The following is a 25,919-nucleotide window of genomic DNA, read 5'->3' on the forward strand; positions in this document are numbered from 1 at the left end:
GCGCTTCATGTCACAGCTCCAGATAGTCTTTAAAAATATAATTGTACAATTTATATATATATATATATATATATATATATATATAGGTTATACTGTATATATATATATAATATATTATATACAAAATATAATTGTATGCACCTTTATTGATCGCCTTAGGTGGCATGAAAATGGAGGTCATATGAGTGTACATAATTTTAAACACTTCCAAAAGTTCTTCTAATTTCTTTAGATGCAAAACTTTTGTGAGAGAAATTGGAAAATACCTTGCACCGTAGTGCACCTTATTTCAACCAAAAATCAATCAAAACAGCTAAACAACTTAAATAAACCAACAACCCTGCTGTCCTACAACCCAGAGATAGCCCTCTAGTGGCTTTGCTACAACCTACTGTCACACACACATTTCACTGGCCCTTTAAGAGAGTGTCCCAGAATACTTTGCGTTTGCCAGAGATAAACAAACCAGGGCAACCGAAACTGAAGCTAAAGTATGAATCAGCTGCTGCTGCTCCGTGTTCAATATACAGCAACTAAATAGAAGACACACAGTACACGCTTTTAAGTGTTTTTCTTCCTTATTCAAAATAATCTGCATTTATAGGAGCATGTAACGTTAGCATCTGGCTAAATATCGACCATTCATACATGATATTCATGCATACATGAATAGCGACATGATACATTTATGATCATATGACCGTAATCTTATTGCGTGCTTTTTAGACTTACTTTATTTAGCATTTGAAACATATTGCACTGTGAATTATGTGCAGAAACAGATAGAAAGTCCATAACTAAAATATATAGCCGCCTAATATTCTGTAGTATTTATAATGACAACACGGAAAAGAAAGAACTCGTTGTTACCTCAATCCGAATCTGCCAGCGATCAGACTGATGCTGAACCTCTTAAGAGACTCAATCAGTGTCAGTTTGACACGAACTCTGTGCCTCAGCATCTCAGCCCTTATTTCTCAATGCGAGAGTCCATCAGACTGACTTACAGCTTCTTCAATCAGCCTTGCATTGATCTGGCAAAGGCCTTTCTCGGAAAGGTAAGATGACTGAGTTCATATGAAAAGGTTACGGCTGAATTCAGAAATCAGATGTTCCCAAAGTGCCAGGCATCGTTACTGTTGACCATAACTAAAACTGTTAAAACATATCAAAATATCAATATTACATGTTTTCGTTAAAGCAACAAAATGACTAAAACTGAAATAATAATAAAAAAATAAAACTGAAATTGTTTTATATAGTGTGTGTGTGTGTGTGTGTGTATATATATATATATATATATATATATATACTATATAAAACAAAAACACATAACATTTCTCAAACAAAAAAAACAAAAAAAATCTCAATTCATAATATTAAAGGGATTATTCCCCCCAAAAATGAAAATTCTGTCATCAAACAGTTTAAAGTAGCCATTGACTTCCTCAGTATGGAAAAAAAAATACTATGTAACTCAATCTCAATGGCTACCATCATCTGTTTTGTTACTGTAGCAACATTCTTAAAAATACTGGTAATGAAAATAGAAGGAAAAAACCCCAACTCATACAGGCTTTAATAAACACTAATAGGGTAATTCTGTGTCAAATCAACCTAATTTCAGAGGAATTTAATTTGACCCTTATATTACCCTATATATAATCATAGTCAATATTCTCTTAAACAATTTTGCAATCATTTATAGAAGCACACATATGCAACAATAAAACGCTTTATTTTTAAAATGGCATTTGAATTAGACACTAAACAGAGTTAAAGCCTTAAAAATGAGTATTTGTGACTTGGGGATGCAGAGTAGATCATGGGGATGCAGTTGAGACACAAATTGCTCCTTTCTTGGCAATAATTCCTGCATAATTTGTTTAACAAATGGTTAAAAATAGCATCATTTTCGATGAAGGATGTCTTTGAAGGAAAGGGTTAAGAGTGTAATCCAAAGCCTATCAAAACACAGAAAAAAAAATGCCCAAAGCCTGTAAAAATATTATTTACAGGAATTGTGTTGAAATCATGAAGTAACACCCAGAAATGAGTAACACGCCAAGCACATACTCACTGCTTGGCAAGAAAGTCAGTGTTCAGAAGCCCAGTACTGACTTAATGGAAGAAAATGTTTCTTTAATGCCACAAAATTGTTGAAGCTAGTGTAGTAATGCTTATAAAATGTGCTAATGTGCTGCTTTTAGATATAAAGTTGTCAATCACTTTGGCTTCTAGGCTCCCTATTTTTAATGTAGACAGCATATCAGCTGTGCTACGCTGATTTATTCAGCAGTGTGAACACATGAAATACAGCTTAACCCCATGGAACCGCTTGAATGGCGGAGTTAAACGCAGGAAGTCTTTGAATCCAGAGCACAGAATAGACTCGAACGGACACAGAGGCACCTAATTTGCATTTTAATGAGGTTTAAAATGGAAAGAAGGCTGCTGAAAACATTAAGGCTATACTGAAATACCAGAAAATTAGCCACACTGTTACATGACAGTGCAGAGTTTCAGTTAACCAGCACAAAATATGCCCTCGTTTGTTTTCGTAAATAGAAAGGGTGTAATGAAAAGCATGAAAAGCCATTATCATGTTTGAAGGGCATCCGGTCTGACTCATAATAGGTTGTTAGGTGTGACCAAGCACTCGTCCAGCGTGAGTCTGCAGCCAGCATGGAGAAGGTGACACTTGTGGCTTTCACACTCTGTTGAGCTCATTACACAAACACAGTTCACAGCGGTCTTGTGTTCGCTCAAGCGCCCTACACGACTGGTTGTAGCATCTTTTAGCGCCTTTTAAGCAGCCATTTAATGGATAAGTGGACCAGATGAACCCACTTTGAATAAACAAAGACTCTAGAGCCTGGATGGGACCCATTTGCATTCTGCTGTTTTAATGGGACACCAGTAAATACTTCATAGATATACGGCAGCTTTATCTTCTTCATTTGAGCCATGTATAAAATAAGAGTGTTATAATGTTGAGTGGTAATCTAGATTTTTACATTTGAAAGAAATGTTAGTGGTGCTTGTCTGTGCTAAAGCTGTTGCAAAGATGCACGTATGTTCTGTGGTATTTTAGCACATTGTGAGAGTGGTTTCTAGGGTGGTTGGTTGGTTATCCACCTGTCAAGTTCTTAAAAATATACACTTTGCCTTAATGTTGATTTAATATGGTTTTGAAGATTGCATTTAATGACTCTAAAATGTCATGTAATATATTTTTCTTTCACCTTGAATATGTTTGAACATTATATATACACATACATACACACACACACACACACACACACACACATACACATATACTTATATATATATACACATTTATCGACACATTTGCACCACCTGCTGGATGTAAGATGCCTGTACATCCTCAGGGTCTGGGGAGTTTTGGAGAGAGTGTGACATGTTGTTTCTGTGTGTATTAGGTGTTGGTGAGGAAGCTAACGGATGGCACTGAGCTCAGAGGAAGGGTTGTGGAAACCGAAGCATATTTGGGTGGGGAGGACAAGGCGTCCCACTCAGCAGGAGGAAAACGCACGGAGAGAAACACTGCCATGTTCATGAAGCCTGGGACCATCTACGTCTATCCCATCTATGGCATCTACCTCTGCATGAACGTCTCCAGCCAAGGTGAGGCTCCAAAAACAGCTATAATTGACCACACGCATATATTAGGAATAGCACTTCACAGGAGATGGAGCCGGAAGGCTGTAACCACAGATCCCTCACGTCTAGTTGTGCAAGAAACAAGTGTTTTGTTTTGCTGCTGCTTTGCTTCTCTCCAACTGTTTCTCATTATAGGTCAATTTGGCACATTACATAAACCTAGAGAAAGGTTGGAGTGAACGCACACAGACACAAGCCAACAGGAAGGAGACGGCATGGAGCCTCACTAACTACTCTACTATATGTGTGTGCAGGGGAGGGGGCGGCGGTGCTTTTGCGCTCGCTGGAGCCTCTGAGCGGTCAGGACGTCATGAGGGGCCTGCGAGCAGCCAAACGCAAGGCGGGAGCCAAAATCCTTAAGGAAAAAGAGCTCTGCAATGGCCCATCCAAGCTGTGTCAAGCACTAGATATACAGCGCTGCTTCGACCGCAGGGATCTGGCCACTGACACCGAGGTGTGGCTTGAGAGGGACCCAGAACGAGAGATTGATTGCGCTGGAGAGGTGGTGTCAGCGCCCCGGATAGGAGTCGAGTCTCATGGCGAATGGGCAACCAAACCGCTTCGCTTCTACTTGAGAGGACACCCATGTGTGAGTGTGCTAAACAGAGATGCAGAGCGCCAGACGCAATCCTCCACTGATCTTCGTAACACTGAGATGGAAAGGACAGTCTGAGGGAATGTTGTTTAGTGATGAAATCACTCTCTTAAAGGTTCGTTTGCTCAAAAATGAATCTTTACTCAATATCAAGTCGCTCTAAATCTGTGTGGTTTTTGTTATTCTGTTGAACACCAAAGGAGATGTTTAGCAGAATGTCCAAGCTGCTCTTATATAATTCAATAAATAATTTCATAAAATATCATGACTTCTATCATCTCTATATTCTTTGTAAGTCTTCCAACACAGCAAAAAAACTAAAGTTTAAGTCATTAATCACCAATAATCGTATCATCTTCCCTCACAAAGCCTTCCATCTGAGAAGAATATAGCACACAAATCTGTTACTGTGCTCGTTTTGTAAATTTTAGAGCTTGAAAGCCCCTGGCGACTAATCATTTTCACTGTTTTGAGAACAAAAAGAGCAGCAAAATTACCAGAAGAAAGTCACACTGGAGTGGAACGACAAAAGAGTGAGTAAATAATGAGAATTGTAATTTTTAAGTCAACTAACCTTTTGAGTTTGAGTCTTGTAACAGCATGTTTCTTTATTTCATATTCATGTTATTCCTGGTGCTTATTGATTTTACAGATGTTTGGAAAACCATTTGCACTTCATGGTAATTACATCCCCCTTTTCTCCACACTCAGTCTTCATGGCATGCGGTCTTATGGTCTGGAATTACCATCATGGCATGTGTTTTGGGTCTTGTTTGCTTGAGGAGATGATTTATGACATCAGGGAGCGATCTCCAAATAGGAGATGCTTGGGTGGAATACTTAAGCAATGCATTTTATGCCTGCCCAAGGATGAATCACACATCACAACTCCTGAATCGTTTATTAAAATAAACCGCATATGAGGTTAAAATAATGACAACATAAAAATCTTTGGTCAATACAGCTATGTACAATAGATTATGTGAGTCTCACTTCATAATCCACTTATGAAACTCAGCAGGTTGAAAGCATTCGCTTCTGAATTAAGTTATTTAAGCCACTGATGATAAGCAAACACGTCACACCATCGTCAGACTCACAGTAAGTTGAATGATCCATTTAGTCTGGTGGAGACTGGAACAGAGAGATGATGGGGTCCTCGTGGTTGGTTATCACTAAGACACTACGAAACTTATCGAATAATGTTTTCAGCTGCGAGCGACGCATGTTCTCATTGTACATGATCTCTTCCAAGTGATGATGGCCCCTGAAATAATGCAGCAGCCTAAAGAAAGACAACAAGATGCTAATTTACATGCACCCAAATAATCTGTTCATAATCAGACTGAAAAGCCTTCATCTAAACACTCGATTGATCTGACTGAGCTCGATCCAAATGAAATTTTGATAGGATTGTTGAAAAAAATTAAGCATGTAAACATTTGAATCTGACTATTTTCAAAAATACTTTGTGCACATGCACAGTGCTGTTACATGTATATTTTAATACATTATACATCTTATGAACGTGCCTATGTTAATTTAGGCATGTCTCTTTCGTATATCTTTATTCTGTCTGTATGCCTCATGTCTTAAAGGGATAGTTCACCCAAAAATGAAAATTCTGTCATTAATTACTCACTCTCATGTCGTTCCAAACCTATAAGACCTTTGTTCATCTTTGGAACATAAATTAAGATATCTTTGATGAAATCCGAGAGCTTTCTGACCCTGCATGAATAAGTCATTATTTTTCTTTTCTCGTAGCTTCATAAATTGATGGTTTAACCACTGATGTCACATGGACTATGTTTCTGGGCGCTGAATGTTTCAGTTCTGTTGGTGTCTATGCAGCGTCAGAAAGCTCTTGGATTTCATCAAAAATATCTTAATTTGTGTTCTGAAGATGAACAAAGGTCTTATGGGTTTGGAACGACGTGAGGGTGAGTAATTAATGACTGAATTTATTTGCTGAAAACTGGACTGAATTCATTCCAATTTACATATATTGTTGCATGTAAACCTACCCACTGTTCTGTACAAAACTAGGTTTGAGATTGGAAAAACAAGCTATAAAACACACTCCGTCACCTGGCAAACAAGCGCAGGTCCTCTGGGTTCTGTGCTGCTGGGACACGGAGGATGGCCTGCCGCTCGTGTTCGGTCAGGCTGGCCAGAAGCGTTTCTGTCATTCTTTTATTGAGAGGAGAGTCTCCTCCAGTCTGGAGCTCAGCACTTGAGTTATCCATACTGGGACTCGTGAGGGTCATGTCATCGCTACTTGCTGCAAAGGGAAAATGAGAGAAACTACTGAGACTTTATTTGATCATAAGAGTATCTTTTAAGTGTGGAGTTGCAGCTGACTGGGTTACATACTGGGAGAGCCGAAACTCAGGGCGCTGGGTGTGCTCAGACTGCGGCCTGTAACACGTGTGACTAGGGGTGGCTCCTCCTCCCGCAGACCAGGCTCCTCCTCAACAGGCGGGACCAGCAGACAAACATATGTATGGAGCTGAAACAGCAGCCGGTGCTGGAGCATCCAGATCACCATCTGAATGAGCTGGGCCTGCTCAGATACACACATGATGGTTTAGTTACAGCATCAACAATCGGGGTTAACTGACATTGCTAATCACACAAACCCTGACCCTTACTGAGATTAAATCAAATCCAAATGAATTGATTTCATTTCATGTCTTACTTTTTAGCAAATATTTGCTAACATGTCAAACACTAATGTCACCTTTGCACTCTCTTTTAACATTCACATACCATTTTGCCGCCTAGTGGCAGTTGCACAGAACTTTCAAACTGCTTGCAAAGCATCCATTACTCTGTTTATTCACCATGATAAAACAGTGAATGTATAAATACATCCATGCAAAACAAATGATGGCCAATATATGTCTGAAGAAAAAAAATGTAGGTTTTCTAAGAATATTCAAAGCAAATAATTCTAAAATATTTTATTATATAACATAAAATATATATTTATAAAATTACTTATAATTATTTATTTTATATCATTTATATAATTATTTTAATTGTTTTTATAATTATTTCGTACATAATCATTTTTTACAGAAATGTAAAAAATAATATTTAAGTGTACTTATTTAATTGTCTCATACTGTTTATTAGAATGCATTACATCTGGTCAGCTGTTCACATATGGTTTAGCCGCAAAAGTTAATGCTCAGATTGGATCTTAAATTCTGCATGCTCAACTTCATAATGGCCCTGTACTACTTTCCATTGGAAATTAATGACTTCCTATCTGTTGTTTGTCACCGATAGTGAAAAGATGGCCTTAGACTCTTACCTCATGCACAGGGGCATCCAGTGGATTCCTGAACTCAGACAGAGATACAGGAAGTGAGAATTTCGCTAACATGGTGGGCAGGTCATGACCTGGAAATTGGAGAGCGAACTGCTCAGCCAGAGGAGAGTAGCTGTGGGAGAGAGACAAAATGATGAATAATGTTTGCATTTAGATTTTTGGAGGAATTAGTTTTTTGTTAAAAACTATGAGAATATTTTACAGTCTGTACAACAGACAATGCAAGCCACTTTACAGATTTAATACAAATCAGAAAGAGCTTTATTGCCAAGTATGCTTGGGCATACAAGGAATTTGTTTTAGTGACATAAGCTTCCAGTACACAGAGACAATAAAAATAAGATGAGAATAAAAAATAAATAATTTTTTTTTAAAGAAAACATACATACTTACATGCAGATGTTTGCGTGGGGAGACAGCATATACACGTTGTTCTCACAGAGAGGATAGATAATGATAGCTTTACCCCAGTATACCAAATGTGCAGCTATCTGGAAGACCTGTGGGAAAGCAATGTAACATGTTAGATCTGTGGTTTTCAACCACTAGGGGGCCTGAGCAAACCTTCAAGGGGACTCCATAAGTGAAAACAACTAAAAAATTATAAAAGATATTTCTTGTTTTAATTTAACCTCTCAACAATTGTTTTATTTTTCTTTGAAGAACCAAGATTCCCTCATTCTTAGAAAACCTCTATATATGAGGTAGCCTGCCTAATTTTTAAGTTATTTGTAGATCTGAATTTCAAGTAATGTGAATTAAGAATTTTCTAAAACTCCATGTTCATTTTTATAATGATTTTACTTTTTTTTTTTAGTTATGCCAATCTCTAAAATATTTTATTTACACACTTACACACGTCATTTAGCAGAAGCTTTCATCCACAGCGACTTACAAATGAGGAGAATGGAAGCAATCAAAATCAACAAAAGATCAATGATACGCAAGTGCTATAAGAAGTCTTCAATTTTAAATCCTCAAATTTTATCATTTAGAGATTGTAAAAACGTATTCTTAAAAATCCATATTATTAATTGTAATCCAGTAAACCATGAATTAAATGTAAATTCAACTACAACTACAAAAGGTAAATTCAAATCATTCATTGTTCAAAAATAAATAAATAGCTGAAAAATTAGAGAGGGAACCTTAAAGAACACACTGGTCATAAAACTTATGAAATAAAAAAAATAAAAAAATAAATACAAGTGCTGGGCCTTCGTATATTGTTGTGGACAATACAGGGCCTATGAGTCATAAAGGTTGAAAATAACTGATTTAGATTAAAATTAGTTAAGCTCTATCCAAAACATTTATGAAATTATATTATTACAACAGAAGTTTTTTTGTATTGTCTGTCCACTAGGTGGCAGCATAAGACTAATTATAACAAAAACAAATGCTCTGACTAGTAGTATAACTTTTCATTTTACTCCCTAATCCTGTGGGTGTCAGCTCAGCATCATTTTTTTGCCAAGAGTAAATCTACAGCTCCTCCTTGTCAAACCAATGGAACATTTCTATGCGTTAAACATTAAGGAGGACAAGGCTGATAAAAGTGCAAGGCTGCATCTAGTCTTTGACCTGCAGGAGAGCCAGGTCAGCGTCTTGAGCCAGCTGCTGCAGGTTCTTGACGGCTGAGCAGGTTTTGATGAGCCGCACTAGAGCAGGAGAGCAGTCCAGAGGGAGCTGAGCTAGCAAGGCCTTCTCATTGTCCAGGAGCAGCAGTGCGTGATACGGCCTGCAGGGGGGCACAGAATCACAACACAACTTGCAGTTCAAATTACACTCTGGTCTTAATAGTAACTGCACTTGATAATGCAGAAAAGCAGGAGAGACTATGACTATGTTCAGAATATCATATAACCATACTGCTTACAATATCATGCTACTTGCTGAAGTAAATAGTCTACATACTGTGCACAAAGAATACATGAATAACCTACAACAATTTTTGCCAAAAATGAGGAATAATGCATCCCATAATTCAGTGTGATCAAACTGAAGAGCATTGGATGAAGCAAATTAGACATTTTTTATTTTCCAGAAAACAACTGGATGCAACTTGCTGAATTAAATGCTGAATGTAAGCTGTAACTCACCGAATGGCCTTTAGGCTGCGCTCAAGAGCTTCTGGTGGGATGTGTTTCCCTCCTACACGGTGGATTTTGTGTGGCAGGCAGAAACTGACCTCAAGCCAGTTATTAATGTGAAGCCGCACAACTCCAGTTGTGCAGAGGCTGAAAACAATACACAATATCATCATGATAAAAATGACAAGAGCTGTTTTCTTTTTTTAGTGCAGAATATGAACAAAATCAAATAGCTGTTTGTCTGCAACATATTTAGTTTCATGCTTAACGATTTAAATTCAAGCATCAATAACATTCCTGAAACACAACTGTAATCCCTATAGCATAACAATGCAGCACGATTTAGCCCAAACAGGCCATGAGGGCGTGTAATATGTGCAATATCATAATTGTTGTTTTAATGATGTGGATGTTGGCATTATCAAGAATATCACTCACTATGCAAAAATATGACTTTCAAAACTGATGCAACAGAACTTGAGCACCTGAATGAGTTCCTGAATGAATCAGCTGTTTGAATGAATTACCCATTGACCATTTAAAATACCATTTTTAAAACAACCATTTATTTCAATATTCCAAATATTATTTTTCAAACATTAATCTCAAAACATTATTTATGCAATTGTAACTGCAGTGTAAATACATCTAAATGTGAATGTATTTGCTTGGTAATAGCCTATAGTGTCTTATTATTCTAATTGAATTGATTGGTTAACTGTAAGAACTTAATATGAAAGATGATGCACACATCTAACAAGGTTAGGAAAAAAGTAAAACTGCCCCTGGAAATCATTTGTGTGACAAATATTGACTAATGAAGAAGTCCATTTTTGTTGCTGCTGTGAACTGTCCGCAACACAGAATATGAAGAATATGAAAATCTAAACCAGCCAAGGTACAAACACAAAAGCATATTCAGCAAAATATCATCTTGCTTCTGACAAAATCCCAGAAAATATTAAGATATTTTTTGTAAACATCACACAATCCTAACAGAACATGTTCCTTCTAAACAATTAGAGGCCTATCTAACCTATCCCCTACTCCTAATCATAACCGACTCCTAAAATCAAAGGGAAATTTGTTGTTAAGAATGTTGTTAAAGCCTCTAACCGCAGATAACAGGAGTGCTTGGGTAAATGAGGTTTAACATAAACCAACTCACCTGTCATAGGCCTCTTTTAGGTCTCTTGCTAATTTACACTTGGGAAGGATTTGGCGAAACGGAGACTGTGGAGCGCCGTCCGCTACAACGACAGGTGAACAGCAAGGTGAAAATCATGTAACACCTTCAGTAATTGTATTTGCAGGACAAACACTAGAGATGTCTCACTCTCAGTCATGGTGGTGACCTCGTCCTGCACTGCTAGCATGAGCTTGGCCTCTCTGGTGAGGTACTGGCACCTGCGCTCCTCGTGCTGCAGGGCGATGGCAATGCGACGAGACAAGTTATGCATACAGTTGATGACCGAGGCATCTGCATTGGCCTGTAGAACGCAGAAAATCGAGATGAAAGATTATCAAGATATTGTTCAGTTGTTGGATGGGTCAGTGACATGACGCTCATTTATTGCTCTTAACTATTAATTCATTACACAACATTACACCTCTTCTATGATGAACATGTTTTTAATTTGTATTTAAATTTTTTGGAGGACATAAAGTAAAAAATGTCAAACTGTCCAAAAATCATAATGAAAATAGACTCTTTAAAAATATGAACATTGAGAAAAGGAAACATTGGATAGTTTAGCATAATCTTATATTATTATTTCTTAGAGATAAATAAATAAGTAAAACTGAATATTCAATATTTCAAACAGTTTTGGCCAAATCTAAATCATGTGGTTCAACACTCTTTTATTATATATATATATTTTTTTTTTTTTTTTTTTTTTTTTTTCAAGGTGTGAGTCATTAAATTTAAATTTATGTTGAAAATGTTTATGCTGTCGGCACCAATAGCCTAGTGGTTAGTGCCCCCAACATATATAGCACAAACTGTGCTCACGGCGACCCAACTTCGATTCCCGTCTCTAGGTCCTTTGCCGATCCTGCCCCCCTCTCTCCACCCAATATTTTCCTGTCTGCACTCCACTGTCCTATCTAATAATAAAAGGCATAAAATCCCCAAAAAAATATAAAAAAAGGAAATGTTTTTGTTTTTCAAAAGCATATGAAACCAACATGAATACAAATAGTACATTAAGCAATGAGCTTGTATTTTAAAGCACTGTACATTTAAAATGATGTTCTCTTTCATGGACACAGATCTTTGTCACTGACAATGAAATAAAATTGAGTTTTTTTTGTTTGTTTGCTTCTAACTTGTTTGTCTTCACAATGCCCTTCACACTGCAAAAGGTGTTTTTCTTTTCAGATATGGAGCCATTGTGCATGTGCAAAGCACCACAGTTATATGATTATTAACAAAATTAAATCTTTATTAAACATATCAAAGAACTATTATAATCTGAAGTGTATATAATCAAATAAGAGTATAATCTATTATAATCTCATTATATAATTATAATCTAATTACATCATAAGGTATTCAGTTAAAAGTGCCTTTCAGAGTTACACACATTATTGTTACTGAACAGTCCACCAAATGAATGACATACATGTATATGAAAACATTGATATTTTGTAAGTATTGTATGATTGGGTCATGGAAGCCATGCTACCTTTTGAGCATGCCTATTAATTTATTTCAAAATTAAAAATGCAATAACTCATAACTTGAATACGCCCCTTCCATTATAAACAATTTCTGTATTAAAAACAAAGATAAAAAAATAAAAATTTGGTAACACTTAGAGCCTTTATGTTTAATGCAAGGCTCATTAAAGGGTATAATGCATAACAATTATTCATAATGTGTGTTGTAATATATTATATCTTGTTGTAAGCAGTTATAACCAAATTTAAAATGCATACAGTAATAATGAATTTATAAGTGTTATAATGTATTAACTATGGTTACAATTATTCATGAGATTGTACAATGCATAATAAAACTTAAAGGCTTTAAGTAAAGTGTTACCCATTTTTTTAGATATATATTTTAGAGGGGAGATAAAGTACAACCCACTAACAACCGAATATTTTATTGAATATTCTCTTGAATCAAATGTACACATATGGTAAATTTGCAGATTAATGGTGGGCATAGTGACAGAGGGAGAGTACCAAGAAAGGGAGTGGGCATGCTGGAGGACTGATAGGAGCATGAGTTTGCGTTTTCTGCAGCCGGAGCTTTGACTCAGCACTCTGCCGTTTCAAGTCATGGTGGCACACGGGTGGGTCTGATCGTGTGCAGTCTGATTGTGCAAAGAAAGAAGAGTCCCGCCTACCTGTCAGTCTGTCTGATAGACAGCACACTGGAGGCTTATCACAATCCACACCCTTTCTGAGAAGCCAAAACTAAACTCTTGACCTCAGACAGCTTCACAAACAGCTGATTCACTGTACAGTGCCTCCACAAAGTATTTAGGCAATGAGGTCACAATTCTAACTGTATATATTTTATTGCAATGTATAAGAAATAGCAAACCATGATCAAACCAATTGTCTCAAAGTCTCCAGATACTGTACATTGTGCATTTTTGTTGGCCACTCTATCTCAAATAGTGATGTGCAAAATATTTTTCACTTGAATTTATGATTAGCATATTAATTTATAAACTTTCAAACACTGAAGTCAGTTTATGCTTTAAAAATGTACACATTTTATTGCAACATTTGACAAATATCAAACTACAATCAAACCAAATGATGCAAGTCTTCAGATACTGTACATTTTGCACCTTAATTTAGAACAAAGTACTATTGTTTTATACTGCATAGCAAACTTTTGCTGGAAATGAGTGATTGTTTTTTTTTTTTAAATACATTGCATTTGGTTAGATATTTTATAATATTTAATGTTATGATAGTCACACATTTTAAGTTTATCTTAATATTTTTGTTGGCCACTGTATCTCAAATAGTGATGTGCAAAATATTTTTCATTTGAATTCATGATAGCATATTAATTGACAAACTTTTAAACTGACAGTGAAGTCAATTTATACATTAAAATGTATACATTTTATTGCAATATATAACAAATCCTGAGCAAACTAACTGATGAAAGTCCAGATACTGTACATTTTGCACCTTAATTTAGAACAAAATACTGTTGTTTTATACTACATGACTTCCTGCATAACAAACTTGTGTGTTTTGCAGGAAATTTGTGCTTGTGCTCTTTCTTTAAAATAAATTGCACTTGGTTTTTTATATTTCTATATCTAATGTCATGATAGTCACACATTTTTAAGTGTATCAATATTTTTGTTGGCCACTGTATCTCAAATAGTGATGCGCAAAATATTTTTCAATTGAATTCATTATAGTATATTAATTTATAAACTTTTCACATATACATTAATATACTTGTGTTCATTAAGAGTTTAAATATACTGTTTTCTTACCCTTAATGCAAAAACGACGCTGAACAGGATCATGGTGGGCAGTTCTCTTTTTGGGGAGGGGTCAGTTTTGGAGACCTGGCAAAGGAACATCATTAATAAATGGAATTAGATTAAGTTCATTTTATTATTAAGCATGTATTTCAAGGAGACACATTTAATGATAATTTTAGAGCAATGATAAAATGTTTTGCTTTCTTTTAATGGTGTATGTTGTAAGAGTGAGTTAACTGAATGTTGCATGAAGAGTATTGTAGAAGAAATTATAAAAAAAAGTACAGTCTTTTAGGAATCTACATAGTATTTCTTACATTTGAGAAATAAACTTGAACTATTAAATATGCGTATGTAGATTATACCTTCATTGTGCAGTTTAGCACAACTGATCGTGATGCAGCATACATAAAGTGATCTTTTAATAATCTGAATCAATACTGAATTTACTTGTAGCTTGACTTTACTTATTATAAATCTTAGCTGATAAATTGTTAAATTTTCTGTTCAACAAACGCAAAGTGGAGCATTTCTTTCTACAGTGGACTCCTCCTAACATATTTTCTCTCAAACAGAAGGTGGAGCTCTTAGCCTGTGTTCATGGTAGTCACCAGTGCATTGGCAATATAATCATACATCACACATAGCCTCCTGATGACTTAAACATGAGATGTTTATGTGAAGAATAAATAAATGGTTACCAAACTGCACAGTTCAAAATCATTTCTTTCACTCAGACTATGGCCTACCAGCAATATAGCATTCAAAAGTTTGCAGTTAGTATGTTTTATTTATTTATTTATAATTTTATTATTATAATTTTATTTTTATTTATTTACGGTTTTTTTTTTAAGAAGAAATAATTAATACTTTTATTAGCAAGGATGTACTACATTGAGCAAACCTGCCAGTAAAGACATTTATAATGTTACAAAACATTCTTTTTCAAATAAATCCTCTTCATTAGAACTTTCTATTTTGGTTTCCACAGAAATATTAGCAGCACAACTGTTTTCAACATCGATAATAATAAGAAATGTTTCTTGAGCAGCAAATCATCATATTAGAATGATTTCTGAAGGATCATGTGACACTGAAGACTGGAGTAATGATGCTGAAAATTCAGCTTCACTGACAAAGCAATAAATGACATTTTAAAATATAATACAATAGAAAAAAGTCATTTCAAATTGTAATATTATTCCACAGCATTACTGTATTTTTTATCAAATAAACGCAGTTTTTCAAAAACACTACAAAATCTTACAGACCCCAAACTTTTGAATGGTATCATATGACTATCGGGAATATCATATGTCTTATATGTCTTTCAAATGGCCTGACATCTTTCATACAGAAATTTAGCTTGTCTCACCTGAATAGTATGTGGAGGCTGCAGTAAGGTTGGATGTCCGACGAAGCGCACATTGTCTATTTTTAGTTCAAACTTCTTGCCGCACATATCAGACTTGGTAGCCAAGATGGTGGCGAGAATAATATCAGAAAACCTTTTAAGAGAAAGGAATAAAAAGAGAAATAAAGGACAGTGATCACAGAGCAAGTGAAACTAAAATCAGTGCATTATATTGGAGGGTCTGATTGGCTTTCAAGCTCTAATCTACTCAACACTGAGAATTACACACACTCTAACCCATATTTCTAGGGGATTCACAAGGGAAGGATGATTGGAAAAATGTTTTGGTGATCTGGATGTTTTTTTCCTGATCTAAATACACCAATAACCAAAGGTGAGAATGTTTGGTGACTGAATCAATCTGGCAGAGAGATGAATCTGCCCTGTATATAGTTCATCCATTCAGACAAGGCTTCTTAGAGAGAATTAAACCCCAAGAAGGCCCATGGTACAAAAGTCAGTGGTCTGATTCAAACATTTAATCTCTTTCAGAGGTGAAATTATTTTGTGAGGAAGAAAAATGAAAGGAAAACAGGAAAACTTTAAGTGTATTGAGTTTATGAACATTGCATTAATGCAGGCCCATCACCTATACAGCTTTTGACTGAATGACATTTCTAGATTGCAAGATAAACCCAATGTGATTCATTATTATGGAATAATGTATTTCAAAGAATTGAACAAAATTATAACATTTGCAACTTTTTTCAAATCAATTGCTGTGACCCAAGATTGAAGGTGATACTATGAGCTTAGATTACATAAATAATAAATAACACACAATTACTCACAATTTCCCAGATTACATATGCCATTGAATGCATACATATGTGAACTAAAAATATACATATATGCCAGACAAATTATCAGGGACAAAAGGTGAACAAAGGTGGGGTGCTCTGGAGAAAGGAGAGGTGGTTCAGAATTGTGGTTCAATCTTACCCTGCTACCAACTGTTCATCAGTTAGTGGAGTTTGTTCTCTGAAATGGGAATAGGGCCATAAAGAAAGAAAAGAAAAAAAAAACGAACAAACAAAATGGAAAAATGCAGCAGACAAGTTGGCAGGATGCATGACATAAGGGTCACAAAAACAAACCAAATTTTAAGATTGGTCAGCCAGGACAGCAAGTTTTTATATATATATATATATATATATTCAAATGTGGTGTCAACATTATATTGTGATAACTTTTTTTTTTTGCATTTTAAATTGTAATCTACTTTTAACTAAGTTCTCTTCTGGATCAGGCCATACGTATATTGTGTTTCTTAAAGGTATAGTTCACCCAAAAATGAATATTTGCTGAAAATGCACTCACCCTGTACCATCCAAGATGTAGATGGTTTGTTTCATCATTGGAACAGATTTAGCTTTACATCACTTGCTCACCAATGGATCCTCTGCAGTGAATGGGTGCCGTCAGAATGAGAGTCCAAACAGTATTCACAATAATCAACATGACTCCAGTCCATCAGCCAATGTCTTGTTTATTACAAACATGCAGTTTTTCACTTTGCAAATCCGTCATCAAGGCATTTTAACTTTAAACCTTCCTCCAGCAAAAAAAAGAAGAAAAAAAAAAAAAGTACATTCCCATGTAGTCCTCTAACATCAAAATCCACCAAATCATTTGTTTAGATCTGTTTTTGCTTGTAAATAGTGTTCCATTTGTGCATATTTCTCTCCTGATTTTTTTTTGTTTTGTTTTTACTGGAGAAAGAAATATTATGAATCAATGGTTTGGTAGCAATGGTTTAAAGTTAAAATACCTTAATGATGGATTTGCTTATTACAAACAAAGCTTTTCACAAGACATTAATTGAGGGACTGGAATCGTGTGGATTATTGTGATGTTTTTATCAGCTGTTTGGACTCTCATTCCGATGGCACCCATTCACTGCAGAGGATTACCATGATTACAAGCAAATGTTTCTGATGAAGAAACAAACTCATCTTGGATGGCCTGAGGGTGAGTACATTTACATTTGCGGTTGAGCTATTCCTCTAAGCACTTACTAATGACCATGTATAATATCCAGACAACAAAAACATATGGCACAAAGGACATGAAGAACTAATGGTGACACTGGTGATCTCTTAACATGCCACCAGGGATTACTGCATGCAGAAAATGCTGATGGCAACAGAATGCAAAGAAAACACAACTCTAGTATCATTTAAAACAACAACAACATGCATAATTCTAAAGGAACTTACAAAAGGAAAAATAAACCCTTAATTCTTGTCTTTGCGTAATACCTTGAATCACCATCCTGGTCCTCTATAGAGTCACCCGAAGTATTCAATGCATACGGACTCCGCTGTTTTGCTTTGATGAAAGAAAATACACAGCTTGAAAGGGAAGGTTCTTTGTGTATATTGCATGTGTAAAGTAATATGACTGACAATGGAAATACAAAACAGTCTCTTTGCAAAGTGTCATGACAGTGTGGTTGATACTCAAATATACAGACTAATATCAGCTACAGTCTCAAGTACAGAGGCTAGAACTACATACATAAGAAGAGGAAGCAGGAACACTTACATGTTGCTGATGAAGTGTTTTCATATACCCTCTGAAACGGGTATCGGAAGAGCAGTTTATTTCCTCTGCTGCCAGAGCTAACTAGTATAACACTTATGGGACTTGTCTTTTCTCCATTTGGCTGCAGGCTGGATTCAGACTGTGTCCACATCAGCTTCGCATCTGCAATTAAATCTACAGACCACTGTTTGTACATCCTGATGCGTTTTCTTAAGTATATATAATCTCAAGCGAATTTAGTTTGCAGCTGGAACTAAAAACGTGCAATGTAGTATTTACAGTACAGGTTTGGACAACTAAAGGGTTGCACTGCATGAGAATTTAACTGAATGAGTGCAAGACATCTGGTGCATTTGTTCAACTGCATCTCAAATAACATGGAAAGAAATAAAAGAATTGAACTAAATGAATCTGTGAGATAATAGCAGCATGACAAATTATGTTAGCCTGCTCGCTAGCCAAAACCACAACATTAACGCAAACCAGTTAACGTTAGCGGTATCAGTCACAAGATAGTAAATCAAAATATTTTATCCATCAGTCACCTTATGGCGCCGTGTGAATATGTGCAACTAATCTAACAGTGAAGATTAGCAATGAAAGCTAAATAAGTGTCATCTTACTGAAACATACAGCATTACAGCAGGTCAGTGTTTGATGTTACACTACGTGCGCCGTAGAAATACAAATGACTAGAAGCAAAGGTTCCGCATTGTCCCTATCGTATTTAATGCATGCAAGAATGAATGAATGAATCAAGTTCGTTTTTATTAGTTTTAAACTGTTTTCAACCTAAAGCACTTTGTCCCATGTTTTGATTTTTATTAACTGACAAGTTGAAAAAGGTAGAAATAAATTTGGGTTAGCTACGTTAGTTGTATTTTCTTTTCTTTTAATCATGATATGTCCTGTCTTATCTCTCTCACTTAATTTATACACCTAAGATTTGAACAACCCTGTACAAGTGAGAAAATGTAATTGTGTGAATTTTAAGAACCATGAAATGGTAGCTATAAAATAGCCTAAAATTAGCTACTTAAATTCAGGTGTAAAATAAATAAATAGGCTAAATAAACTTACAAAAACAGTAGGATTTTCCTCTGATACATGCATTTGTAATAAATAAATGGATACAATTATTATTATTATTATTATAAAATCCCACAGGACCACAACTATAGTTGAAGAAACTTGCAATTAAAGGACTGTCGATTGGATGCAATATTCCAGTAGTTAACCTTGCTCCATGGAGCTCAGTTTGAGATGGATGAAAATGAGGCTGCATGAATACTGTAACAGAGTGCTGCAGGGATATTGTATTTTTGTGGGCCAAAACACGGAAACAAGTTAGCATTTAAGCACTTCCAGTTCCTTTGTCCTAAATCACTGGGATTTTTATTGGGTTTTTGGTTAAATGCTTGAAATATAGTCTGTGTTCAACATAAGTGCAAGATATTTTCACATTTTATTGTAGTACATAAAATACATAAATTGTTTAATGCTTTTGCTTGTCTTGAAAATAATTGGGTGCTAACAAATGGATAACTGTGACTACAGAGGTAGTCAGGGACATTAAATGAAATTAAAAGTTTATCATCTTGCAAACTATTCTAGCTGAAACTTTCAGAGGAAAATGTATTTTTAAATAAAGACTGAAAGATCCGGAATCTTAACTGGTTATGACTTGAAGTCATGTGACTGTGGTGTAGTTTGTTTATAGCCTAGGATAACTTCTGGCGATTTAATTTAGGCTTTAAAATTAATAAAAGTTGTGCTCATTTGTGTAGGAATCATACATTTTGTGTTGGTCAAAAGAGCATTTTCTGCAGCAATCCAAAAGCCAGTGGACACATCCAATAGGAACATACAGTTTTATTGAGGGAACTGACTTCCGGATCGGCCTACACCTCTCTATTGCAGCAACATTTAGCAGTGGCTTACTGTCCATTCTAACAAAGCCATTTCTAAGGCTTTGGGACTCCAGCGAACAGAGGCATTATCCACAAATGGAGAAAACTTGGAACAGTGGTGAACCTTCCCAGGAGTGACCGGCCTACCAAAATTACTCCAAGAGCGCAACGACGACTCATCCAGGAGGTCATAAAAGAACCCAGAACAGCATCTAAAGAACTGCAGGCCTCACTTGCCTTAGTTAAGGTCAGTGTTCATGATTCAACAATAAGAAAGAGACTGGGCAAAAAACGGCATCCATAAGAGAGTTCCAAGGCAAAAGCCATTGCTGACCAAAAAGAACACAAAGGCTCGTCTCACATTTGCCAAAAAAATATCTTGATTATCCCCAAGACTTTTGGGCAGGGGCGCTGGAAGTGGGGGTGCTGAGGGTGCTGCAGCACCCCCTGTTTTTTTCTGTGAGCAACGGTTTAATTGTCGGGAATATAAAAAAAAAAAAAAAAATCGGAGTGTCTATTTAAGTGCAAATAGCCATGTTGTTGGCAGAGGCTATTTATACTAACTCCACCCACAAAGGTATTATTGGGATAGTCAAATTTGCAAAAGATGGTAGGCAATTGTCAGATTCAGTGGCGCAGATCATAAAGCGTGTGTTACACATCTTTTGACACGATCGACCGGGGTTCGAATCTGCCTTTTGGCGAACTTTTTTTTCTCCCTTTTCAAATTTCAAATCACATCAGAAAAGCATTTATTTTTAAATAAAAATGAAGGAAATATTCAAAAAGGTGAACATAAAGTATCGGGTAGGGTTAGGGTAGGTGTAGGGAGAGCTTTTGTTCTAGATAAATAGAATCTAAAGCTATTTCCACTGTGTAAATAGCATATCACTAAAGAATACTGCTACTTAGTGTAAATAGCCTCTATCGCAAATAGTCTGTGGACTGATGAGTCAAAAGTTGAACTTTTTGGAAGGTGTGTGTCCCGTTACATCTGGCGTAAAACCAACACAGCATTTCATAAAAACAACATCATACCAACAGTCAAACATGGTGGTGGTAGTGTGATGGTCTGGGGCTGCTTTGCAGCTTCAGGACCTGGACGACTTGCCATAATTGATGGAACCATGAATTCTGCTCTCTATCAGAAAATCCTAAAGGAGAATGTCCGGTCGTCAGTTTGTGACCTCAAGCTCATGCAAACTTGGGTTCTGCAGCAGGACAATGATCCAAAACACACCAGCAAGACCACCTCTGAATGACTGAAGAAAAACAAAACTAAGGTTTTGGAGTGGCCAAGTCAAAGTCTAGACTTAAATCTGATTGAGATGCTGTGGTGTGACCTTAAACAGTCCATTCATGCTCGAAAACCCTCCAATGTGACTGAATTAAAACAATTCTGCAAAGAAGAGTGGGCCAAAGTTCCTCCACAACGACGTGAAAGACTCATTACCAGTTATTGCAAACGCTTGATTGCAGTTGTTGCTGCAAAGGGTGGCACAACCAGTTATTATATTTAGTGGGCAATTACTTTTTCATGTTGTGCCAAGCAGGTTTGGACACCTTTTTTCCCTTAATAAATGAAAGAATTATTTCAAAACTGCATTTTTTATTTACTCGGGTTATCTTTGTGTAATATAATTTTTTTTTTTTTGATGATCTGAATCATTCAAGTGTGACAAATGTGCAATAAATAAATAAAAAACATGGAGGGGGCAAAAACTGTTTCAAACCACTGTATATTTGCATACATGGCCCAACTTGCATAGAGCTGGAGCGGGACCTGCAGAGGCATCCCATTCTGTACCCATGTCAGAACCATCTGCCTGTCAGAGACTATAGGTTCCCCTCTGTAGGTCTGCATATGAAACCGGTCTAATAAGATCATTTTTAATAGTAGGCTAATTTTGAGTGTAATAAAATATTACTCCATAACCACTGCTAATGCTGAACATGATGGCAACAGATATGCTCATTAACCAATGCGAAATGACTTACATCATTTTTGCCACATGCATAGGCATAAAATATCCCCCCTAAAAATATCATTACAAGCAACTCTGTGTATTGAAAATAATATAATGGACATATACTTAAAATAACTGTGGAATAGTAAAACAAAATAAATGCAAAAGAAAACGTTTTAAGTTCAGAAATGTTTTGATTCCCCCCTCCCTTTCCTGACAGTGGTTTGGTCCACTGCCTGCTTTCCTTCTTTACCGATACACACACGAGTCCGGTGAGAGAGAGCAAGTTAGTTATGTGTAAGTAGGCTGTCAAGGCTGTTTTATTCTCTTTAAACATCGGGTGAAATGATTCTTTCTCTTTAACACAGATGATGCTGGATCATTAATAAATTAGTCATGACAAAAAAAAATTATGATATCCTATGTATTTTTTATGAGCGATTATAAGGTTAACAAGCTTAATAAGTAGCTTGTCACCCACTACAACTAACACGGCGATAAGCCTGTGTGTGAACTGATATTAGGCTAATATTGTAGACCTACATGTTGGGTTTCGTTCAATATGATGTTAAGTGGCAGATCAGTGGGTTTAATGCGGTTGAATTAATGCTAAAGAGACATAGGTTTCAGACTAAACCTAAAATACTATGGATGACGCAAAATAATATTTATAATATGACCGCGTGGTGAACCATGAACTCATATTTAAATATGGTCTCCATGCTGTGTACACATCTATCCTTACAAGTACAATTTTGGCCTTATTATTTGTGTCCCCTTCAAAAATTGCTCTTGAGAAATTTTACGTTTATTGTCCCCCCCTACTCTCAGATGAAATTTACGCCCCTGGCCACATGCTAAAGTCTAGCTCATTCACTTGATAAATGAAAAGACTCAAAATCCACTCCTTGACTGAATGCTTTATTTATATATTTTTTCAAATCTTTAATGCAATGGATCATGATTAAATTGAGGCAGGGATCTCGTGTAGGACTTCAGAAGTAACGGCTGGAGAGAGCGGCCACAACTACGGACATGAATTTCTGCCAGGTGGCCTGAACACCGGGGCTGAACGCGGATCCAAATGCAGTCGCAACGACGACGGTAAGACAATCGGCCAACAGCTGTGTGAATCAAGAAACCATGCATTTGTTAGGTAACAACAGTCTGTATAACGGAGGTGCTGCGTTATCCTTATTAATAAGCTCAAACTTGGAAAATAAAAAAGTAGACTTTACCCTGAAGTTGTCTGGATCAACGTTGAGTTTCTCGCAGTGCAACAGGCTGAGCTGAGAGTAAGTGCCTTTGATGTTATCCATGTTCTTCACGGCTTTTTCCAACGCATTTAGCACAGTTTTGCCATGGTTTGCCACCTTGGGGTTGCCCAGGACTGCAGCCGCACTGGATAGGTCTCCAAAGGAACCAAAATACCTCTGAGTCCAGGGATATACAATCAGCACCCTGTCATGTGAAACAATGGAAATACATAAATCCAAAGTCTATGCATCACTGAATTAACAACCTCTTATTATGTATATCATCACTGACACACTATCAAATTACCTTGCCAGAGCCTGGGGTCCGATTTCACCGACGTTGATTTTGCCCCAGACACTCGCAATAGTATTGCGCTCGGAATCTGACCACTCCACCATTGTGATTATCTCTTTACTTTTTCAACAAGAATGAATGCTGAACATAGATAGATGAGCGCGGAGTTTTTATTTATACTCGCACTCTCCGCCCCACATCAGGCTCTGAGACTGATTGGCTATGTGTGATAATTGGATCCGATCCTAATTCATGTTACATTTTGATTAGAGACTGCAAAGTAACTTTGTCAGAAATGGGAAATTATTTTTCAAACATCACAAAATAAGTTTTCTATCAACAAAATCACGAATGCGTGTATTTGGGTCTATTGTGCTTCTAATCAAGGCTTTGTCTAAAATAAAAATAATAATAATTAGTTCAAACCCTGTAATATCCCAGTACTTTACACTCAAAAACACTAGGCTGATGAAAGAATATTAACAAAATGAATGGCAAATAGTCAAAGTAGGCCATTCGAAGTAATATCTGGACAAATTAATCAGTGGCAACAGTAGGCCTATAGGTGAAAAGTTCAAGTGTGGTATATGAATTTAATGTCAAATTATCCAAAACGAACAAATCGAATAGCTAAATAAAGATTTTAATTTGAACGAGTGCCAGCTCTTTTTGCTTTATCTGGACTTTCAGACCCGCTCCTCCCGTTTTAAAATGTTCTTAATTTGCTAAACTTTGATAACCGTTGATGTCCTGTTCTTTTTGGTTTGCCCCACCCTTTAGGTGCCATGTGGTGTTCCCAAATGACCCCAAAGCATCTCATACATGTAAGGACAGTCAACTGAATATAAATTGTATCTTAGAGGTATAATTAAAACGAAACAAACAAACAAACAAGGACAGTATTATTTTTCAGACAAAAAAACAAAACAAAAAAAACAGCCGACACAACAACAACCAATAGATTATTTACGCTTTCCTATACTCTGTAAAAAAAAAAAAAAAAAAACTTTAATGCTATTACACATTTATACATTTAAAACAAATAAATTGAATAGGCCTAAATATGAAAAATAAAATAAATATAACCACTCAATATTTTTGATAAAATAATGCTGAAATTAATTGACACATCACCCAAAGCCCAAATGTTGGCTGAAGTCTGAGAGGTGGAGCTGATGCGATGTTGGGTGTGGCAGAATTGCACGTTATAAAAAGACCCCCTTATTCTACACTTAAAACTCTGCTCTTGTAATAACAAGGATCGGAAAATGAGTTTGACAGCTAAGGATAAAGCTGTGGTCAAGGCCTTCTGGGGTAAAATCGCCAGCAAAGCCGATGCCATAGGCGAAGAAGCTCTGGGAAGGTAAGAGCTCTACATTTAAATACATTTTTTGACTTCAAAAACACCTACAGAACTATGTGCAATAAACGGATTCTTCTCCTTCCCGCAGAATGCTTACTGTCTACCCTCAGACTAAAATATATTTTGCTCATTGGCCTGATCATTCTCTCGGCTCTGCCCAAGTGAAGAAACACGGCGAAACTGTGATGGGAGCCATCACTGCTGCTGTGGGCAAAATGGATGATCTTATTGGTGGACTGAGCTCCTTGAGCGATCTCCATGCCACCAAGCTCCGTGTAGACCCTGGAAACTTTAAGGTGAGATGGGCTACTTGGTAATTTGCTTTTTGTGCAGTGTTTCAATCCTTATACTTACATTTAAAGTGTTAAATTAATCTGACACACCTAAATGATAGAAGTATAGAGCACTCTGTGTGTTAAATGTGAAATAGAATGTGAATTATTAATGCATAGTGTAGGCTATTAACTGTTCATTTACTACTTTTTGGGTTATTTTCCAGATTCTGTCCCATAACATCCTCGTGACTCTTGCGATTAATTTCCCCGCTGACTTCACCGCAGAGGTGCACGTGGCCGTGGACAAGTTCCTTGCGGCTCTGTCTGCAGCCCTCGCTGATAAATACAGATAAGCTAATCATTCCGGGGCTTATCGTGCATCTTCAAACGGCACTTCAAATGATAAAGCTAAAAGATCAGATGCAATTAATAAAATCTATAACAATCAAAATGTCTCTTCTATGTGTTTTTCCGGTCGTTATGAACCAAATCAGTTAAGGATTGTCCTTAACCATGCCAGTCACAGAGGGAGAACACAGCTATTTTTAAACTCTCAGCATTCATTAGAGTTCAAAGCAGGAATCTTTCTGTTTTACGAATTTCATTATGGATGCTCCATTCTAATAAGTTCCTCTTATTTACTCATAGCCTGCAGCCTAACCTTGAAAATAAAAAGTAGCTCTTTAATTTTTGATGGGGGAAAAAAAA

At 36.3% G+C, this 25,919-nt stretch overlaps 4 protein-coding genes across 8 annotated transcripts; 2 read left to right on the top strand and 2 right to left on the bottom strand.

Annotated features, from left to right (window-relative positions):
• Nucleotides 1–448: 448 nt before the first annotated feature.
• On the top strand, nucleotides 449–4,539 carry mpg (N-methylpurine DNA glycosylase). The gene is made up of 3 exons (XM_058770816.1): nucleotides 449–1,058; nucleotides 3,444–3,648; nucleotides 3,939–4,539. Exons 1-3 carry the CDS (start codon nucleotides 837–839, stop codon nucleotides 4,355–4,357), a joined length of 846 nt encoding a protein of 281 aa, XP_058626799.1. The 5' UTR covers nucleotides 449–836; the 3' UTR covers nucleotides 4,358–4,539.
• A 297-nt stretch (nucleotides 4,540–4,836) lies between these two features.
• nprl3 (NPR3-like, GATOR1 complex subunit) lies at nucleotides 4,837–18,835 on the bottom strand. Of its 5 annotated transcripts, none has more exons than XM_058770813.1 (15): nucleotides 18,769–18,835; nucleotides 18,146–18,319; nucleotides 17,860–17,929; nucleotides 16,541–16,579; nucleotides 15,560–15,692; nucleotides 14,194–14,268; nucleotides 11,049–11,202; nucleotides 10,881–10,962; nucleotides 9,722–9,859; nucleotides 9,204–9,360; nucleotides 8,013–8,119; nucleotides 7,602–7,731; nucleotides 6,656–6,845; nucleotides 6,371–6,563; nucleotides 4,843–5,564 (listed from the first exon to the last, which is right to left on the bottom strand). In XM_058770813.1, exons 2-15 carry the CDS (start codon nucleotides 18,294–18,296, stop codon nucleotides 5,399–5,401), a joined length of 1,785 nt encoding a protein of 594 aa, XP_058626796.1. In that variant the 5' UTR covers nucleotides 18,297–18,319; nucleotides 18,769–18,835; the 3' UTR covers nucleotides 4,843–5,398. The 5 variants fall into 5 exon arrangements, with proteins under 5 accessions (XP_058626794.1, XP_058626795.1, XP_058626796.1 ...); XM_058770815.1 differs by having other exon boundaries at nucleotides 18,779–18,800; XM_058770814.1 differs by having other exon boundaries at nucleotides 18,691–18,799.
• Nucleotides 18,836–22,927: 4,092 nt separating this feature from the next.
• hbba2 (hemoglobin, beta adult 2) lies at nucleotides 22,928–23,743 on the bottom strand. Its single transcript, XM_058770599.1, has 3 exons — nucleotides 23,586–23,743; nucleotides 23,261–23,483; nucleotides 22,928–23,146 (listed from the first exon to the last, which is right to left on the bottom strand). Exons 1-3 carry the CDS (start codon nucleotides 23,675–23,677, stop codon nucleotides 23,018–23,020), a joined length of 444 nt encoding a protein of 147 aa, XP_058626582.1. The 5' UTR covers nucleotides 23,678–23,743; the 3' UTR covers nucleotides 22,928–23,017.
• Nucleotides 23,744–24,780: 1,037 nt separating this feature from the next.
• hbaa2 (hemoglobin, alpha adult 2) lies at nucleotides 24,781–25,662 on the top strand. Its single transcript, XM_058770601.1, has 3 exons — nucleotides 24,781–24,936; nucleotides 25,025–25,232; nucleotides 25,436–25,662. Exons 1-3 carry the CDS (start codon nucleotides 24,842–24,844, stop codon nucleotides 25,562–25,564), a joined length of 432 nt encoding a protein of 143 aa, XP_058626584.1. The 5' UTR covers nucleotides 24,781–24,841; the 3' UTR covers nucleotides 25,565–25,662.
• Nucleotides 25,663–25,919: the final 257 nt, after the last annotated feature.

The sequence above is a fragment of the Onychostoma macrolepis genome, chromosome 03 (assembly GCF_012432095.1).
Source record: "Onychostoma macrolepis isolate SWU-2019 chromosome 03, ASM1243209v1, whole genome shotgun sequence".
NCBI classification, from domain to species: domain Eukaryota; kingdom Metazoa; phylum Chordata; class Actinopteri; order Cypriniformes; family Cyprinidae; genus Onychostoma; species Onychostoma macrolepis.

Excerpts from the sequence above, each read along its gene's own strand:
- mpg (XM_058770816.1), top strand. The coding sequence starts at position 837 with ATGACAACACGGAAAAGAAAGAACTCGTTGTTACCTCAATCCGAATCT. Across the intron at positions 1,059-3,443 it reads CAAAGGCCTTTCTCGGAAAG|GTGTTGGTGAGGAAGCTAAC; the intron begins GTAAGATGACTG and ends TGTGTGTATTAG. Across the intron at positions 3,649-3,938 it reads CATGAACGTCTCCAGCCAAG|GGGAGGGGGCGGCGGTGCTT; the intron begins GTGAGGCTCCAA and ends ATGTGTGTGCAG.
- nprl3 (XM_058770811.1), bottom strand. The coding sequence starts at position 18,341 with ATGTACAAACAGTGGTCTGTAGATTTAATTGCAGATGCGAAGCTGATG. Across the intron at positions 17,930-18,145 it reads AAACACTTCATCAGCAACAT|CAAAACAGCGGAGTCCGTAT; the intron begins GTAAGTGTTCCT and ends CTTTCATCAAAG. Across the intron at positions 11,203-14,193 it reads GCGTCGTTTTTGCATTAAGG|GCCAATGCAGATGCCTCGGT; the intron begins GTAAGAAAACAG and ends TGCGTTCTACAG.
- hbba2 (XM_058770599.1), bottom strand. The coding sequence starts at position 23,677 with ATGGTGGAGTGGTCAGATTCCGAGCGCAATACTATTGCGAGTGTCTGG. Across the intron at positions 23,484-23,585 it reads GGACCCCAGGCTCTGGCAAG|GGTGCTGATTGTATATCCCT; the intron begins GTAATTTGATAG and ends TTCACATGACAG. Across the intron at positions 23,147-23,260 it reads TTGATCCAGACAACTTCAGG|CTGTTGGCCGATTGTCTTAC; the intron begins GTAAAGTCTACT and ends TGATTCACACAG.
- hbaa2 (XM_058770601.1), top strand. The coding sequence starts at position 24,842 with ATGAGTTTGACAGCTAAGGATAAAGCTGTGGTCAAGGCCTTCTGGGGT. Across the intron at positions 24,937-25,024 it reads GGCGAAGAAGCTCTGGGAAG|AATGCTTACTGTCTACCCTC; the intron begins GTAAGAGCTCTA and ends TCCTTCCCGCAG. Across the intron at positions 25,233-25,435 it reads TAGACCCTGGAAACTTTAAG|ATTCTGTCCCATAACATCCT; the intron begins GTGAGATGGGCT and ends GTTATTTTCCAG.